The sequence below is a fragment of the Eurosta solidaginis genome, chromosome 5 (assembly GCF_040869045.1).
Source record: "Eurosta solidaginis isolate ZX-2024a chromosome 5, ASM4086904v1, whole genome shotgun sequence".
In the NCBI taxonomy this organism is placed as follows: Eukaryota; Metazoa; Arthropoda; class Insecta; order Diptera; family Tephritidae; genus Eurosta; species Eurosta solidaginis.
Window position 1 is genome coordinate 202568637 of NC_090323.1, and position 20867 is coordinate 202589503.

The 20867-nt window shown below is 36.2% G+C and overlaps 1 protein-coding gene across 3 annotated transcripts in view; it reads right to left on the minus strand.

Annotated features, from left to right (window-relative positions):
* MCU (mitochondrial calcium uniporter) overlaps nucleotides 1–20867 on the minus strand; it is a 472202-nt gene that overhangs the window by 298717 nt on the left and 152618 nt on the right. For all 3 annotated transcript variants that reach the window (XM_067787519.1, XM_067787518.1, XM_067787520.1), the window contains exon 2: nucleotides 2461–2533. In XM_067787519.1, coding sequence (XP_067643620.1) covers nucleotides 2461–2533 — 73 coding nt within the window. The remainder of the gene's footprint in view (nucleotides 1–2460; nucleotides 2534–20867) is intronic.

Consider the following 20867-nt stretch of genomic DNA (forward strand, 5'->3'; position numbering starts at 1 on the left):
TATGAAGTGGGCGTAGAATTAACAGCTGCCACAATATGTTGCAGTGTGCCGGCACATGCCACAAAATGCTGATACAGAAATAATCTCTATGCGCCATTGTTGTTTGACACTTGTTCTGAGTTTTTGAGAGCATCCGTTGAACACTTGTTGATTTTCATGTTGGATGGGAGGGGTTGTTTCCTTTATGTATGTATATATATTTAGGTACATTTTTATGTAGGCATGTTTGTCAATGTATTCGTTTGTATAAGCTTCATTGTGTATGCAAATAAATAAATGTTTGTTTACAGATAGGTAGTTACATGTTCACAGGAAAACAAATCACGCATGAGCACATTGCAGTGAGGAAAAAGTGCAAAAGCAAGACCTTAAAATAAACGAAATAGTTTTGACTAATACTGAACCTTTTTATGTTAACATTAGACACAAATTTTGTATGTGTAGACATCTTTCGGTATGGGGAAATCCAAAATTTATGCGTAAAGGTGCGCCCACACCGGTAACAAAACATGTTACAAACAGTTATATAACCAATGTTATATAACTTGTTAGAAATTCAACTGAAAAATGTTGTATAACACGATGTTGTGTAACTTTTTTCTGTTTTTATAGCAGGTTACACGTTACCCAGAGGTTGTCGGTAAAGATCAAATGAATTAGATAACTTGGTTGTATAACAAGTTGTAAGTTGTTTTAAAACAATTGTTATACAACTTTGCTATTTCGTTACCGGTGTGGACGTACCTTAATATAAGGAAGTTGTATGCTGTATGGGCAATTAATTATATGTATGCGTGGAAGGGGTGTGACGTTAACAGGATGAAGAGGACGGGAAAGATGAGAGCGTAAAAACCGAAACCGGATTGCGTGTTGTTGAAGAGTTTATAATTGTGTTGTTATAGCCGCATTAGCGACGAGGTATAGACGAGTTATTGATTTGCTATCGCAGTGTTATAAGTCTGTTATCGTTTACAAACGTTATCGATTTTTTTGCTATGAGTTATTGGTTTGTCATCTAAATATTATTTCGAGAAATTATCGATTCTTCATCGAAACAAATATAAATTTGCTATTGAACCGGTGAAATGTGAGCTTTGTTATCGATATGTTATCGATGAGCTAGCGGTTTGTTATCGAAGTGTTAAATGTTTTGTTATGGCTAACAACCGCTATAGATGAGTTATCATCAAAGTTGGGTTATTGACTTGTTATCGAAATATTATGGCCAAGGCTTTGCAATATTATCGATTTCAATCGAAAAATATCAATTTGTTATAGAAATGTTAACAATTTACTATGGAGAAGGTATCGCTCAGTTGCCGTTTTGTAATCGGTGTGTTGTCGACAATCGATCGGTTGGCTATCGAGCTTTCGTTTGAACAAGTAGGTGGTTTGTTATATATTCGTTATCGGGGTGTTGTCGGCTAAATATAGACGAGTTATCGATCTATCATCGAAGCGTTATAAACTAGATGTCGATAACGAATATTATCGATGAGTTATTGGTTTTTTATCGACAGATAATCGATGAGTTTTTGGTTAATTATAGATTTGTTATCGATTTTTTTTTTGGAAAAATGTTATCCATGCTCGTAATTGAAGCGTAATCGGTGTTATTTCGACAAATTGTTAAGTTTGTCAACGAAGTGTTATCGTGCCATTATCCATAACAACGTCATCCATTCGTGATCAGGTTGTTATCGATGAAACAAAAACGAGTTATCAATTTTTTCGGAGTTTTATGAATTTGTTATCGATAGTAAACATTATCGATAAGTTAAAGACGGGTCATCGATGTTATCGACTTGTTCTAAGAATATTAGCGACATTCTTCGAAAAAATATTAATTTGTTGTCGAAAAGTTTTCGATTAATAATGGAAGTGTTAACGATTTTTTGTTGAAATGTTATAGGTCTGTTATTGATAAAAACATTATTAAAATGTTATTAAAATAAACCGAAAATACCCCAAATGAGTCCCGAAGAAGTTAGATCAATATTCCGAAAACCTGTTCTATTTCTTCTTTGTGCAATTCTAATGTCAAATGTCGTACAATGTACTGAAATAGATAAATACTTTGATAGACAAAAATTTATTGGGCTATAAAACTGTAAACTGAAAAATATTCAGAGATCAAGTAAAAAGTTCAAAGTTTTCTTAAAATTTTCTCGAATATATGAATTTTTTCGAATTTTTCGAAAACAGTTTTGGTTAGCATAAGTTAAGCTACAAAAATCAAAGAAGTTTTTCCGTAAAATATCGAAAATAAAAAACGAAAACTTGACTAAATTGACATAATTTGATTAAAATTTCCACTGCTATTTTTTTTTGTTCGCTGCTGTACATAATTTTAATTTTGTTAATAATAAAATAAAATTTTAACAGAAAGACGTAAGTGCCCATCTATGATTATATACCAGTATAACAATATACATACATACATACAACAATGTTGCATACCTTGGCGTTTTTGTAGTTCCTCTGTTGACGCATCGTCCTGCTTTTTACAATAATTTCTGGCGCTCCACGAATTCTGAAAGTAACATAAAAAAGGGAAAACCATGAAAGCATACGCCAAAAAAGGTTGGTTTTTGCATGTAGCAAAACACTAAAAAATGTGAAAAATATTTATTGCTATCTTTTTGTAAGGAGTTTTTGCGTATTATGTAAATTTTCGATGGAAATCTATTTAGCATATTTTATTGAATTTTTGCTTAACATAAATTGACTTTATGACATAAAATGCAATGAAAGTTTGCGACAAAATTTGAATAATAAAATGTGACAATAAATTTTAATATTTCTATTCTACGTTGAATATTTTGTTAAAGATTTTATATAAAATTTAAAATAAAAGTTGTTTGCTAGAGAGTACACATTAGACTGGGTCGGTTTATTAACCGATATCGCGCCATCGATTTTTCGATAGGATTTGGGCTCAGGTAAAGAAAGTTCCACTACGCATACCCAAAAACATAATTTTCGAGCCTGCGAAATTTCATTTTTTTCTTTTACTTTTTTTCGATTTTGATTTATAAGGTTTTTTTCATAACCTACTAAAAAAATTTTTATTTGATTGTAAAAGTTTCTTGTAGTCTGCATTAGATAGCTATCACTGATCTGAACAATTATTGACGTATGAGTAGGTATTTAATGAAATTTGAAGGGCCTATCTGTTGAAATGGGGCAGATTTTACGAAATGCTTCTTATCTGAACAATCGGTTGTATGGAATATATGGTATATATACGAGCGATCTATAAAATTTTTTCAGACAACAAAGAATGTCCTATACGTAAGTGTTTGGTGCAATTTGAAGGCTCTAGCTGTTAAAATGGATCACAAACTATGAAACGTTTCTCATCTGAACAATCGGTTGTGAGGGACATATGCTATATATACACCCGATCTCAACAATTTTTCCAGACAATAATATGCGCTATATTCGTAAGCATATGATGAAATATTAAACTTCAATCCGATAAATTTAAGAAGATATGACAAAAATCTTTTTCATGAAAAATCGTCTATAGTAGTCCGATGCGGCCGGTTCCCATAAATGTTTAATCGGACACCTAAAAACATCTACTCACCAAATTTGATCAATATATCTCAAAAATTCAATGGCTAGTTTGCGTTTAAATGCACAAACGGATAGAAAGACAGCGGACATGGCTAAATCAACTCAGCTCGTCATCTGATAATTTTTGTGTACTTATTGGTGAGTCTATCTCTTCTCCTTTAAGGACTTACAATTTTGAGATTAGTGACAAACTTAATTTACCATTTCATTTTCTGAAAGGTATAAAAATAGTGTGTTTCCTAATCGCTTCGAGCCAGCGTTCACTTTGCTTGGGCGACATAAAAAAGTGGCTCATACGTCATGGCCAACCAACGCAAAATGTACATTTTGATAGTTATTCGAACAACATTTGCTTAGGTAGATATGTATATTTTTGGCTGAGAAGATTTTCATTGCAAAAATACTCTTGACGAGCCGGTCGGTGACCCCGTTTCCGAGGCATTGCTCGACTTGCATCTGATATGATAAGTGAACCAAAACATCTTCACCACAACGGCCATCCCTAAAACTTTTCATACATAGCTTGTGCACGAGAGTATTATAACTGTGATGGGATACGGTTATTTGTAGTGATCTTCCTTATATCAAATTTATAAACATCGAAAAATATTTTGATTGAACCTGGCCGTTCGCCCGCCCCTCCGTTACGATGTTTACTATGAAGTTTTATCTGTACCCAAACCAAATTGGTATTGAGAAAGAGCAAAATCAAATGATTACAATGCCCACTTTTTCTATATCTAAAACTTCGAGAAATGGAAAAATGCAATTATTTACTAACAAAGTTCGATAAAGTGGTGAAACTTGATATGTGGGTTGACTTTAGAAAAATTGAAATTCGGTAAGACTTTGCAAGATGGTCGTCGCACGGCCTGCAATTAAAAGAGTAAAATTTGTAAATTTCGCAAGGTTCAAATCCAATGCCGTTGGAGGTATCATGTTGAAATTTGGCAGGGAGATTTTCCTTGCTAATATATATACACCTAGAGATAATAAAAATCGGTTGACTACCACACCAAATTTAAAAAAAAAAACAATTAAGGATGGGACTGTCTTCGGCTGCGCCGAAGACTTCATACCTTTCATGAATGGGACTGAACAATAATCTTACCCCATTCGTAATCTCCAAATAATGCGCTATATAAGATAAGAAATATATTATATAATTATATATTATATAATTATCTGAACGATCGGTTGCATGGGATATATATTATATATAGCTCCGATCGAAATGATTTTTACAGGAAATCTTCTATGATATATTAGAATATATATAACCAAGTTTAACGTTTTTATATTGGAAATTAAGGGATAAATGGCCAAAAATCTTTCTATCTGAACGATCGGTTGTATGGGACAGGTATATACTATATACATATAGCTCCGATCAAAGTGATTTTTTCAAGAAATCTTCTATGGTATATTAGAATAAATATCACCAAGTTTAACGTTTTAATATTGGAAATTAAGGAAGAAATGGCTAAAAATCTTTCTATCTGAATGATCGGTTGTATGGTATATATTTATTTATTATATATAGCTCCGATCGAAATGATTTTTTCATGAAATCTTCCATAATATATTAGAATAAATATCACCAAGTTTAACATTTTTATATTAATTAATGGAGAAAAGGCCAAAAATCTTTCTATCTGAACGATCGGTTGTATGGGAGATATATGTTATAGTGGTCCGATCCCACCGGATCCGACAAATGTTTAATATAATACAAAAATACATCCTTGTGCCAAATTTCATTGAGATATCTCAAAATTTGAGGGACTAGTTTGCGTTCAAACCGACAGACGGACGGACAGACGGACATGGCTATATCAACTCAGTTCGTCGCCCTGATCAATTCAGTAGACTTAATGGTGAATCTATCTTCTATTTTTCTCAACGTTACAAACAGCGTTACAAACATCGGACCAAATTAAAAAAGATTTTGAAAATAGATTGTTTCTTGTAAAAATGGGCGAAAGCGGTTGGAAGTCACGCCTACTTTTTTATACCCAGTCCTCCATCTATCTTTCGTTCGCCATTTCTATATCTTGAGCAAGAATTGATATATCTTAACCAAATTTTGTATCTGCACTCATCAAAATACAGTGTTTTTGCAAATGTTCCAAATCACATTATAACCACGCCCACTCTTTTGATATCGATAATTTCGTAACATGGAAAACACGAAACATTGTAATAATAAATACAGTCCAAGTGGTGAAATTTGTAGATTATATTAACTTTATAATGCAGAATAGAAATGTGGTAAAACTTTGCGCGTGGCAGCAACCTACATTCGGTGGAAGAAAACTCATAAGTTTTGCAAGCCGTATATCAAAACCCGCAAGTATTACCTTGCAAATTGGCAGAATGATGTATGTGTCTCTATGCAAAATTCGTTAACACCCAACTTTTTTTACCCCTTTTCAGCTTTCGATATGTATTTTAGAGTATTCAGCTGGGTATATAATCATCGGTTTTTCACGAAATTACACTTCCTTACTTGTTATACTTACACATAATCACGCATACATACAAACTTATTTAAGACTATGCGTTTCATTGATCAAATCTACTTTTAAGCCGACAAATTTATTTTTTACCTTTGAACGTTTTGGTGTGAGTAGCAGCAATAAATTGCTGTACACTCTTTTGAATATCTGATTTATTTATCTGATTGAATAAATGAAACACACACGGTAAGCAATAGTATAAAATGCAAGCTCAGCGAATGCCACGATGAAATTTCTATATATTCTACGAAAAAATGAATGCATACAATTTACGCAAAGTTAATTTAAAAATTTTGCAACTGCCTGGAGCTTTGGCGAGATACGATCCAATTAATATATCTTTCGATTTCAGTTCTTTCTAAATTTAGTTAATATGTATACACACACACATTTACAGTAAGTGTGTGGTGTGCGCAAACTGAAGTTTAAATTGCATTGTCTACTTTTACAAATAGTATTAGGAACACATATAAATAAAATGCATAATTTGGCTTTGTAAAAGCGTTGAGCCATTTTTTATACCTTTCATGAAAATGAAATGGTATATTAATTTCGCCACGAAACCCAAAATTGTAAGTCCTTAAAGGAAAATAGATAGACCCACCATTAAGTATACCTAAATAATCAGGATAAAGAGCCGAGTTGATTTAGCCATGTCAGTCTGTCTGTTTGTATGCAAACTAGTCCCTCAATTTTTGAGATATCTTGATAAAATTTGGTGAGCGGGTGTATTTAGGTGTCCGATTAGACATTTGTCGGAACCGGCCGGACCGGACCAATATAGCATATATCGTGGTCTACCACGTTATCCCCAAAATCAAAATCCTCAAAACGAAATCCCCTAATTAAAATCCCCAAAATCAAAATTCCCAAAATAAAAATCCCCAAACTCATAATCCCAAAATCAAAATTCCCATTTTATGTGTGAAATAAATTCAAATTAGGTTTAAAATCGCCGCGACCAAAAAAGGCTAATAATCCATACTAACTTTCTGCATAGGTGGCCTTCGGCCGCGCTTATAAAAAATAACCCTGGGCTACGCCATGTCAAGTCCGGGTGTGTGGTATAAGGGTCTACCACGTTATCCCCAAAATCAAAATCCCCAAAAAAAAATCCCCAAATCAAAATCCCCAAACTCATAATCCCCAACACAAAATCCCATTTTATGTGTGAAATAAATTCAAATTAGGTTTAAAATCGCCCCGACCAAAAAAGCCTAATAATCCATACCAACTTTCTACATAGGCGGCCTTCGGCCGCGCTTATGAAAAATAACCTTGGGCTAAGCCATGCCAAGTCCGGGTGTGTGGTATATGGGTCTACCACGTTATCCCCAAAATCAAAATCCCCAAAACAAAATCCCCAACATAAAATCCCCATTATATGTGTGAAATAAATTCAAATTAGGTTTAAAATCGCCCCGACCAAAAAAGCCTAATAATCCATACCAACTTTCTGCATAGGCGGCCTTCGGCCGCGCTTATAGAAAATAACCTGGGCTACGCCATGCCAAGTCCGGGTGTGTGGTATAACCGTGGCTACCGCCACGGTGATGTCCTTCTACGTAGTACACGCTTCTGTTAGCTTGTTCGAATTAGAGCGACTAGCAGTCCTATATATGGATAAGTAAAAATAAGTATTGCCAAAACGTGAATATATAATTATACATTCATAAATATGAATGAAAGAGGAAAGAGATATTGCTATTTTTTACATGGTCATGATGTTTATCATAGCACTGGGATTTTGTGTTTGGGGATTTTGAATTTGGGGATTTTGTGTTTGGGTATTTTTTTTTTTTGGGGATTTCGTGGCACTCCCCATATATCCTCCAACAACCGATTTTTCAGAAAAAGAGGATTTTTGTCATATCTTCCCCAGTTTAACAGATTGAAGCTTCAAACTTCACCATATACTTTCGTATATTGCACATATTGTTGTCTGAAAAAATTGATGAGATCGGTCGTATATATAGTATATATCTAATACAATCGATCGTTTTAACAACTAGAAGCTTCAAATTTCGCCAAATGCTTACGTATATAGCATATATTGTTGTCTGAAAAAATCATAGAGTAAGGGGGTATATATATTATATACCCCATATAAACTGTCATTTTTGCCCCTTTTTTACGGCTAGAAGCTTCAAAATTCATCAAATTTCATCAAATGGTTAGGTTTACGTCATGTATTTTTGAAATACGTTATTCGTAGTCATAGTTTTTACACGCAGACCACAAAAAACCTGAAACTTTGCATCCTCACACAAAGTACCTACCTGTTTTTTATTTTATATTTACCTTAAAAATCGTTTAGGTATGTACATCTGTTCACTATATATTTCTTATATTATACATCCGATTATTTGGAGATTACGAACGGGATAAGATTATTGTTCAACCCCATTCATGAAAGGTATGAAGTCTTCGGCACAGCCGAAGACAGTCCCGTTCTTACTTGTTTATTTTTTTTTATTACCAAGCTGTACAGTCTCCTACAATAAAACCATATCTAATGCGACCAGCACATTTTTCTTTAGCTAGAGCCGAGCATGTACTACGCAAGCCCTATGGCTGCTTTCACTTAATTGAAATGAAGAATAGCGTTTTTACTTAATTCCCGACACTGAACCGTTTGCCACTTTCGCAGGTCATCTTATGAATACTTGTATTGAAATTATGGAATTGTATCATGTATCTGATGGATTTTACCAAAGGCTGAGAACAAGATGCAGCGAACTAATTATGTTTGGAACAGAAAAATGATGAATAGAATGGTAATGGAATTCAAGGTGGTGTTGACTTTCAACTAGATTTCATTATCTTCAAAATGATGGGAGCTTGGGTAGACTCCATATCATACCCAGGTAAGACCTCATGATCGAAACATCCGACTACAAACTAATTTGTTACCAATGATTCGGACACGAGGTGTTGAGGTTGCCAACATGGAGCCGATAGTCGGGCCATTCATCATGCAATCAGATCCGCATTTGACACTGTGAGATTGAGTTTTCCATTGACATGTACTCATGTAAAAGCATATTGAATTAGTAGACGAACGCACATTTTGGTACTGTATCTCTTAAGTGTGTCATAATTTCACATCGGTCATTTTAGTGGCATCCATTCTAGATATGATTTTTTGCATATCGAGCTGGTTGGTTCCAGAATTAATCCACATTTGTTATGCGAAACGTTACGTATTAATAATATGAATCATTTGGAGCGATGACATTAAGTTCAAACTTCATTTTCCCACAAATTGGCTTGACCTACATGTCTTAGCAACTGACGCATGACAATGTTAAAAACCTTTTTTAAAGTATTTTGGATGCTGCTGCACCATGCTAGAACCTTCTATATGAAAGACCAGCAAACTCCCTTCCTTCCTCTTATATCGAGTATACAAAGGCGAGTCATTAATATGTCGAATTCGTATCGCAATTGAGTAGGGCCTAGCCAATCTGGACGTCCAACTTTAGATAGCTCCGTTCTAAAACTCCTGAATAGAACACCACAGTTATCCGTACAGAGCCATCTAAAATAAAACAATTTTAACGTGGGTGAGATTTAAAAATAAAATTTTATGTTTCATATTTGACTCATAAAATATTAGTAATTTTTCCATAGTTACCTTTTATGTTTCCCATCGCAACTGCTCTCTTTCAAATAATTAAGATATTGTAACGAATTTACTTGCAAATCCTCTTATTTGCAAACTTCTGCTAAGTTCGAATCACTAAACTGTTGGATAAATATTTCCAATATTTAATAATGCAAAATGGCCTTTATTAAAGTACTTCACAATAAATAACTCTACTATTGCCCGACAGATTGCGTGCTTAATCAAAACTGATTGATAGCTCAATTGAAACTGAATTCTCGCGCCTTTACTGTCGCGGCCTTTTATACTTTTTGATTTCTCGTTGCATACTTCTAGGCTTTTCCATTCCAGAACTTACTAGTTGGTTATCAGCTACAAAATCACCAGCCACAACTACATTTATAACTTCTCATATGCGTGAGTAATACTTGCACAAATTATTGCCCTCTCTTGTGAGCAACTCAGATAAGATATATGCATGTGTTTGCGCGTTGCTTCTCCGCTGCTCGTATACGTACATATGGGTAGACGCAATTATTGATTCGTTTATGTAGATACATAATGATTGATTTATGGATGTGCATGATATCACTGTTTAGCATCGGCTTAGATATGACAGTACCCCTTAGTGTTGCTAATATTCGTAACAATATCAATTATATTGTTAAGCAAAAACGAAGGATGCTATTATTACTTTGCTTCTATTTAACAACTTCACAAATCTACTGGACAATCCTGGCATATCGCTAAAGGCATGCTTAACAGCTTATGTACACAATTGGAATATTTTGTAATGGTTTTGCAGTAAAATTACGAAAAATTAATACTACACAGAATAACCATTACAGCAACAACCAAATTAGAAAAATAAGTAGGGGAGGAAAGAAAAGTTTAAGACTTTTGGATAATTAGAATAAAATTTCGAAAATATTAACTTAACTTAATTAGGAAATGTTGTTGAATAAAAGAATAAACCCAAGAAGGAGAAAAAAAGAGAATATATTGTGTAAAGAAAGAAATCTAAACAGGATACATAGTTCATATTTATTTCATATTTATTTATTTAATCAACAAACAAGGTGTTTATAGACTGTTAATATACAAAACTTCAAGTTTACATAGCTTATATAAAAAGTATAACTAACTTTGTGGCAAGTATCTGATTATCAGGATCTTAAATGTAAATTTATTACAACTAAAATCAAACGCCAAGGAATAGGAATAAGCATTAAATTGAGAAAGTGTCCTTCTAAGGGGACCATTCATTGCATAAACCGTTCTAGCAACACCCATATAATACAAATCTTTACAACGAAGGATACGACAGGGTACATTAAAACGAATTTCCATGAGGAGGTAAGAACAGTCAACTGAGTCCGAAACGATATCAAAGACAATGCACATTGACAACAGAGTTCGCTTGGAGTCTAGTGACATACGATTTATCAGTAAACAGCGAGAGTGATATGATGGTACAGGGTCTACAAAGTTCATCGACCGCAACGCAAAGCGCATAAAAGCTCTCTGAACAGACTCCATCCTCTTGATATAAACAGCATGAAAAAGTCTGCAAACAAATACGGCATACGCCAACTTCGATCTAACTAAAGATTTGTATAATAATTTGAGAAAATGATGAGCAGTTACGGCGGATAAAAGCCAACATCGCGTATGCTTTAGAAACTATATAGCTTATGTGAGTGGTAAAAGTCAGCTTGGTATTAAAATACACACCCAAATCTTTAGCTTCAGTTGACTTTTTTAATTGAAGGTCTGAGATACTATACGATATAGGAACTAAAACAAAACATTTAGCATAAGTGGTAAAATGACACTTACCAATATTTAGGAATAGAAGATTACGGACACACCAATGGTATAAGTTTCTAAGCTCATTTTGTAAGATTAAAGAATCATCCAAGCACTTGATTTCATGGTAAACTTTTAAGTCATCAACATAAAGAAGAAACTTACACTTTGAAAAGCAAGATGATATGTCGTTAATAAATATGAAAAATAGTAGCGGACTCAAAACGCTGCCCTGGGGGATACCGGATGTTGGGGCGAATGGAAAGGATGACACATTATCTAGACGAAAGACAAAACTTCTGTTCTCTAAGTAAGAAGAGATCCACTTCAGAAACTCAGAGTGAAAGCCCAAGCATTAAAGTTTTGCCAGTAGTATTCGATGCGATACCCTATCGAAAGCCTTAGAAAAATCAGTATAGACCACGTCGATTTGGTAGCCCTTTTGAAAGGAATCCGTAAAAACAGCCAGATTAGTTATGGTAGATCTACCCGCAACGAAACCGTGCTGCTGAGGACAAAGTAGATGTTTCACGGAAAAGTAGTTACATTTGTAGTTTAAAGAAAAATGTTTCATAAATAGTTTATACTCTTTTGATATCACTTTATATAACAAAGAGATTCAACTATTTTTATAGAGTAGATAAGATATCAGAACGTTCAAGATAGTCAAGCGTAATGGGAGCCCGATGTTACTGTTGGTTTAGTGGCACCTGCCAAAAACAAAACAATAGTGTACTAGCAGCTTGAGGTCCCACAAGACCATGTCAGATAGGAGTTTCATTAGATCTTCTTACTTAGTTTATCTCCTCCTCAAGAATATATCTGAGTTAATAACCAAATTTACCGAGAAACAGAGGATAATTGAAAAGTCTTCGATTTGCACAAAACTACCTGCTGTTACACTGTTAACATTAATAGTTATGCCTCCTTATACCAGACCTGAGTTTCCCCGGTTTTTACTTATCCATATTCTGTCTACTGAAAACCGTATTGAAATATTACAAAATTCTGTTATGTTCGAAAGATCAAAAGTCAAAATCACCATATAAAAACTGTTCAAATATCATGGGATGATTTTCGTATACCCTAGCACAACCTGCAGGCTGGCCAGTAGTGACTGAAGGTTTGTCCATTTTCGTGCCGCTCATTTGATTATGTGACATGCCCGCACCAAAGCATTTCAAAATTTGAATTTCAAAGCATACTGTCTGTTTTATTACACCAAAATAAATTTGGCTATTGTTGAGAGCCAGACAGAACCAAATTTATATTGTTGGGAGCCATACGAAGCCAAAAGTGCTATTGTGTGGGCAGCCTTGATTGAAAACATCATTCATATTCGATCCATGCTGATAATTTAAATCAGTTTCTCAAAGCGATTCCTTCAGACATGCATACTCCACTTTACTTCGAGCCGTATGCAATGACTCGGAAGAAATAGAGAGATGTTTAGGACCTTTTTGACTTCACGTTTAAACGTGGCCATGAACTTAGCAATCTAAGTGTTTGCAGTAAGAATCTAGCTCACTTGAGCCCGAAAACTGTGGTTTCGTCTATCCACACCGGCCTAGTGATACAGTTACATAGCTGGACACTGCAAAGAAATCGAGACAAAATTACACATTTCTGGCTTAGACTGGCGAAAGAAGTAGTTAAATAGTCAATAGGAATAGGTTCAAAGTGAGCAACGTAAAGAAATTAATGTGTTCCACTGCAATCACCAAACTATACAGAGAATACTGCAGGAGCTCATGGATGAGCGAAGAGTTAAGCATTAGTCCTTCAAAACTCTTCACTATTATGATGAAAGTTAACCAAAGTCCATATGGTAGTATGAAACGCCGAAGACACCTTTTCACACCTGGCCTGAAGTAAAGGTCTGAGGTTAGAGCTGGCAGATAAACGAGTTTCATACATCAGTCTTAAAAACTTTACAGGCAACCCTTTGAACTTTACCTTTCAGGTGCTGCATTTATTCCAATCTTCTGGCATCGACCTTTCATTAAAAATGTCCCTTTTGTATATCCATCCCACAAACGGGAATTTTTTAACGTAATATAGACGCTAGTCAAAGTGAGATTAAATGCAGCACCCGAAAGGTAAAGTTCAAAGGGCAATAACGTTTAAAGGCTGATGTATGAAATTAGTTTATATGTAGACCTTATATATAAAACATTGAATCCATGTTCGCCTAGAGCCAAGTTTATTAGGTTTTCCCTTCAATTTTACTGTGCGAAAATACCAAAATAATGTTCTAAATGAACTACTTGCCATTACGCTTCGGCACGTTCTTTACTAGAAGGCAGTCTCAATCTATCAAACAAACTACCAAAGCGTAATGACTTTCATGAATAAAATCACAATACATTTTCTAAGCGATAAAACGCCATTTGACTTACAAATTTAAAGCAAAAGTGTAGGTGCTATAAAAGGATCTAGTATATAGGTATGCATGTGAAAATGGGCATAAAAACAACAAAACCAAAAGGCGCCACCGCAAAACCAACTAACACAACCACAAACTCCAAACACGGCTGGCATAAAATGTAAATGTGAATATATAAAAAGCAAGCACTCATACCTTGATCCTCAAAAACAAAAGAGATTGTCAAATAAAAGCAGCCCCTCGGATGGCGCCCTTTACAAAACCATTCATGCTACACTTACCACAGACAAAGGGCAAGAGGGCAGCATAGCGTTGGCGCTCTTTTAATACGGAATTTTGCTAACCGCTGCCTACAAAACGGCCATGAATGAATGAAACAATGAAAAGAACCAAGAAAAATATTTACGCTTTAAGCAAATAAATATAAACAATTAACAAAAGGAATGTACATAAATACATACATATTTACCAAAGAGCAAAATTCGTTTTACTCCGAGTTTCCACTGAGTCTGAATGGCGCAGTAAGTAAATGCCCTATCCCAATATCTTTAGTCTTCCTGTTTTGTTTATAGAGCAGAGGAACTCTTTACTGTTCTAGTTTAGCAGTAAATTTGTTTATTATAAAAATATGTCTTTTGCAGGTTTTTCATTTCAAAAGCGTTGGGCGCGTGAAATTTCTAAAAACGTGAGGCTAAGTTGAAAGTACTTATGCATATATGAAAATATAATTTATAAAGATGTAAGCGGTTGATTATCAATAGAAATTTGACGCGGCCCACGCTTTTATTTATTTTTGTGATCAACGCCCTAGATTGATGAGTAGTGTGATGACTAGTACCTAGTACCTACCTAATTATTTTCCATCTTCTAGTATTATTATTACTTAATGTAAGTATTGTTTTCAATAAAACCGTTTAACTAAAAATTTTTTTTTTAATTTATTTTATTTCATATGTCGTTTTCTATACATGTATGTATCATGTGTTCCAAATATGAGCAAACTCGGACCACAAATACGATGTTTTTTAATATCTCGATCCTTGCGCCACCTGGCGGCGTTTTTTTCATATGTCGCTTTCTATTCATGTATGTATCATGTGTTCCAAATATGAGCCTAATTGGATCACAAATACGATTTCTTTCAATATCTCGACACCTGAGCCACCTAGCGGAGATATTTTTCATCGGTCGCCTTCTATTCATGTATGTATTATGTGTTCCAAATATGAGCCAAATGGGACTACAAATAAGATTTTTTGAAATATTTCGATCCATGCGCCACCTATCGTAGTTTTTTCTTATTATTGCATTGTCATTGGGTTCCGAACTATATTCCAAGTTTCAAACTTGTAGCTTTTCGGGAAGTTACTTAAATTTTAAGTACAAAATTCGTCCACAACCGTCGGCCAGCCTCTACACAGAGTCAAGCCAAATAAAACCGTTTAAAAACGTAAAACATTCACATCACACTGTCTCACTCGAACTCCTTTTCCCACGTCTGCACGCCCTTACATTTCCACCCCAAAGACCCCACATAGATTAAATCATGTCCGCGGTTACCAGAATTTGTTTAACAATCAAAAGGAAAATAAAACTTCGTTGTCTTGGCAAACACTAAATGTTTTCCAGGGCCTAGCTTAATTATTGTCTCGAGATACGGCAAATCTGCCGTTCCTAGTAGCTGGAGCCAGCGCAGGATACGAGCACACAGTGTGCCCCCAGCGGGTAAGGGGCCTAGAACATTCCCGCGGCAGGTATGTCTGTCATAAGAGATGACTAAAATACCCAAATGATTGAATGAGTTGGGTAGCCCAACGCTTTCAAAGTATTTCCGGCGCAAGTTATAGTTTCTCCAACCCAACTATCAACCTCACCTATCCGTGGCAAAGCCTGTTTCATAACAGCCGCGTTCTGGCGACCCCACGTCCCTCATAGAACTAGGGGTTTGGGACGGGATGACCTAGAAGGTTCAATGTGGAACGTACCGGTTCTGCATCAGGCAAGGGACCATCAACATCGATAACACTCCTCAAAACCGTCGAGGAGTGTCTTTATTGCTACAAGCACATCAACAACAATAACACAGAACGTGCTCAACCATTTATTCCTGTAGCACGCACTTTCTACATCTGCGGCTGCTGACAAGGTCTAATTTAACAGCATGTCGCGCCAGAAGACAGCGTCCAGTTACAATGCCCAAAATGAGCTTTAAGTATTGTCTCTTTAGAGATATGAGCAACTGCTTCCATCATATACCGCTTTTGTCCACTTTAGACTTCAGCCAAGCTGATTGGGACGTACATGTTTTATGCCTTCTACAAACGGAATCTGCAAGGCCGATGAGTTATCACTGAAAAGCTTTTCATGGCAGAAATAAACTCGGAGTGCTTGCCAAATCACTGCCGAGGGGCAACCCCGCTTAGAAAAACTTTCTCTTCATTGAAAAAAACTTGTTTTTAAAATGTTGACTTTGCTTTGCCCGGGGCATGAACCCAGGATCTTTGGTGTGATCGGCGGGAGCACGCTACCACCACACCACGACGGCCGCCTGGCTGTATGGTTCGGCCTAAGCGAAGTCTCTCTATCGCTTGTTTGCATTCTAGTATATTTCTGATGAAGAACTGTGGCAGATTATTACCTTAGTGGCCGTATTCCTCTACTTCTACTACCACGCTCACTCCCATTCCCACTCACACTACTACTCCCACGCCCACACCCACGTCCACTCCTACTCCCACTCCCACTTCTAGTCTCTGATAAGAGCCTATGTTGATAATATTGACATCATCGTTCTGAACAAACGCGCCGTAAGTTTTACTCCTCTGGATTGGAAAGAGATTCAAATAAAATGGGTCTCACCGCGAATGAGGACAAAAAGTATCGCTATCACCAAAGAAACAATCGGCGCATTTGTGTCTTGGCAACCACGTTACAGTTTACGGGTAAAAATTCAATATTGTCGAACTGCGAACCGCAAGTAACATCCAAAGCCATATCAGCTTTAAAGCCAAACGGAAAATTATTCTTGCTAACAAGTAATACTTTGGACTCAGTAGGCAATCGCTCTGAGTAGGCTTGAGCTCTATTATTCGCTCATGATACCTGTCCTGATGTATGGCTTGTAATCATGGACGCTGTCGATAGAAAATGTGATAGCCCTTGCAGTGTTCGAAAGAAAAGTTCTCCAGCTATGTGGTCTATGTGAATTTAGGCGCATATGTGAATATAAGGCAGCAAATAAAAGCCCAAAGGCTTCGCTGGCTGCGTCAAGTTATGCGAATGAAGGAAGATGCTCTGATTAGGAGCATATTCTTATCTACAGCCGTATTTGGAAATAGAGGAAAGCCAGAGTTGAGAAAGGCAGGTATAAGAAGGATTGATCTACCTTGTTGCTTGGGATAGCTTGGATGACGTGTTATTTAACGACCAAAATTTCTTAAGCGTTTAAACGCTGGTTAATGAAATGGTAGCAGTGAGGCCTAAATATTTTGCACTACGTGTCTTTGTACAGCCACTGCAACATGACCTAATCTACGTTAAAACTTGATATGGTTAATTATTACTTTCTTTAACAAATTCAGGTAATTTAACAAACAACAGATAGTAGCTCAAAAGCAATCCCTTTTAATTGTTTTAAGCTCAGCTCATCTTCTGTGTGGCACAAAAATCTCCTTGCAGGGCATTCTCTGCGGCATACCGAAATTTTACAAATGAATTCATTTCATGCGCTAATGAGCATAATAAAATATTGCTTGCTTGACTTGCCAGTGACATCATCTCACTTTTTGTTACCTTTATAAATTAACGTCAAACGAGCATAGTCTGCACTTTGCCTCAACTAATTTTAGGCACATTTCGACAACCAGCACTTAAGCCGTTAGGCTGAGAAATTTCGTCTGCTGACAAGCTATAAAATACATTGTATGTGCAATTCATTCGGTTCATCACACAGCGACATACATACTAACATATCTGAGTGCAATGATGGGCACTATTATTGCATATGTAATGTATGAAGATGTGTGTATATATACAATATTGTACAATCTATTTATATTTTAAACCTTATAAGAGCTGAACCAGTTCAATTTTTCACGTACCTCCATACAAGTTATAGAACATCTGCCCTTGAGAAAGCTAGAAGAGTAGCTCGGCCTACAGCTCATTTGTTTTGTAGACGCGCAAAAATTATATAAATAATAATTTTTTACTTTATTAAATATTTTAACAAAAATTTTAAAAACTAGTGATAAGAACGAAGAAGGCAACAGCTGTTTCGATTATACCTTGCAAACCTCATCAAAGCCTTTCTTGCTTTTGAGACAAAAAAGACCAAGACAGAATCGACCAGTTATATAAAGCTCAAAAAATGTTTGTCTGCAGCGTGACGCAATAAATCTGCACATTCCACCTGTAGACCTGGTAGCAAAGAACATATCGTTAACAACTGCAATCATGCTCATTGCCTCGTGGCAGCATGAGAACAGACCATAAGGCCAAAGTAGAATAGCGTCATCAATTACAGAATGAACAGACTACCTGATTCTCTATCTGCGCTTAGAGGGTGCTCTTAAAGCCACAATGGAGGTGGATCATTGGCAGAAGGGTGCTCAAATGGCAGACGAGACGATACATATGTTTACAGATGGTTCCAAAGTAGTGGAAGGAGTAGCGGTGTACTATGCTGATACGGAAATAAACATATCCTACAGCTCCCAAATCACTGTAGCGTTTTTCAAGCGGAAGTAGTAGCAGTGACCAAAGCAGTAGAAATGTAGAAGAGAATAGCTTAAACTGCAGCTGTATTAACTTTTCTATTGACAGCCAAACAGCAATTGAGGAAATAATCCCGCCTAGCACAGCATCTTTAAGTGTGTTAGAGTGTAAGCAATCCCTGGAAAGAAATGGGACGGTGAAAATCATACATCTATATTGGGTCCCAGGGCATATGGGAATAGAAGGAAATTAAACAGCGGATCAACTAGTTTAAAAGTGCGCATCCCTTAAAGCTTGCTCAGTAGACGTCCCCATTAGATTGGGCGAGATTAATAGAAGGCGAGAGGTGCACATTATCGACCAAGCGGGAAAGGCGTGGGTCCAAGGGCAGGGCTGTAAGTGTCGAATTTTACATGTAGGCCTTACAATCTTGGACTAATAAAGTTGCTTCCATCATTAAAGAGAAAGGACTGTATACTCATGACGGGTATTCTCACTGGACACCACCTTCTGGTGTCACATGCCTTTATATTACGCTTGGTCAGTGATAGCAGATGCAGGAAGTGTGGGTTGGAGGAGGAAACGATCGAGCACGTTATGGGCTCGTGCCCTGCGCTTGCCAGGCTAAGTCTCCAGATAATCCTAGAAAGCTTCTAGTATTTGCCAAGACGACGGAGTTATTTTATTACATAGGTGCTAGTTTTTGATAGGTTTTTCAGTTTGGACGTTAAATAAACGTCTGGTAACACTACGTACTCATTCAGTCTACATATGTGAGGTATTCATGCACCGGTCAGTTCAAATTAACCTAACCTATGACGCAATAAAATCAGATAGGTGAAGTCAGAAGAACAAGAGCAAAAATTTGAGGGCCCTCATAATCCAATCATGAATTTGAAATTAGTAGGGAGGAAATATTTTTGGTACTATTTTGCTACTTTTATACTAATTTAGTAATTCAAAGTGCGGAAAAAGCCAAACTCGATATACATACATCCACATTGGAAACAGGGACATCAAACAATAGAGAAGAAAAAACAGAAAGTAAAGGAAGTTGGAAGGAAGTCGAAAAACAGAGAGAACAAGAGGAAGATGGAGAGTGAGAGTAAAGTTGAGGATAAGGGTAAATATTTGATACAAAGTAGTATAAAGAGGTTAACGGGAGGATTAAGGGTAAGGATATGAGCAAGAGTAATAGTGAGAGTTAGACTTGGATAAAGACAAGAGCGGGAAGGGTAAAGGGAAAAGTGGGAAGATTTACGGAAGAATGGAGGGGATAGGGAAATTGAATGAGACGTTTAAGGTAAACTGGAAAATCTAGTAGGGAGAGCAAATATGAGAGGAAGACGATTAAACAGAGTAGAGGTAGGTAGATAAAAATAGAAATTCAGATCAATGTTTGTCCGGTTTGATAATACGGCTGAGATTATTTCATGTTTGTCTTAACGTTAGACGGAGCTGTTTAGAGAAAATTTTAATAAGCCAAAGATTTTTTTTGCATCAGGTAAAACCATAAGTTGTGATCTGTTGTAGCATCGTTGCTGTAAAACCTCCGCCGCTATATATTTTTACAGCAGCCACCTCTTTCTGATCAATGAGTCTACCTCGACGCATGGTTTAGATTGAAAAATGTTTGGTCTTGGGACCGTATACCGTCAATTCAAGTTTTCATATTGCAAGCCTCCCAGATACTCATCCGCATATTTATTATATTGTTCCAGATCCTCAATCATCTAATTGACCTCAGCACTATGTTTCCATATTCCTTGGCTGAGCAGAATGTGATACTCTGAAGATCCAGTCATTCAATTCCGTTAACTAAAACTTTTCGATTTTCCCTTATGTAAAGGAAACATTTATTTTAGAAACATTTCAATTATTTTTTTTATTGTTTCGGGATCATTATGGGAACATTTCAGTATTATTTTGGGATAATACCGAGCAATCTCATGGCAGCCACCTACCACACCGGAGATCCTGAGTTCAAGACCCGGAAAAAGCAACATGAAAATACTTTACACAAAATTATTTCCAAGCGGTGCCTCCACTCGGCAGTGATTTGGCAAAGTCAATGAGTGAAGTCAAGGTGAATCTATACAAGGTGATGACAAAGCGAATTCAACCGATTCGCCGTGCAGAAGAATGTCAGGTCAAACGATGATTTGCATTGATTTCGATTAACTGACATATTATTGTACAAGGTGTTGTAGGGAAAATAATCAAGAAGTTGGGATCCGATGTTGGGATG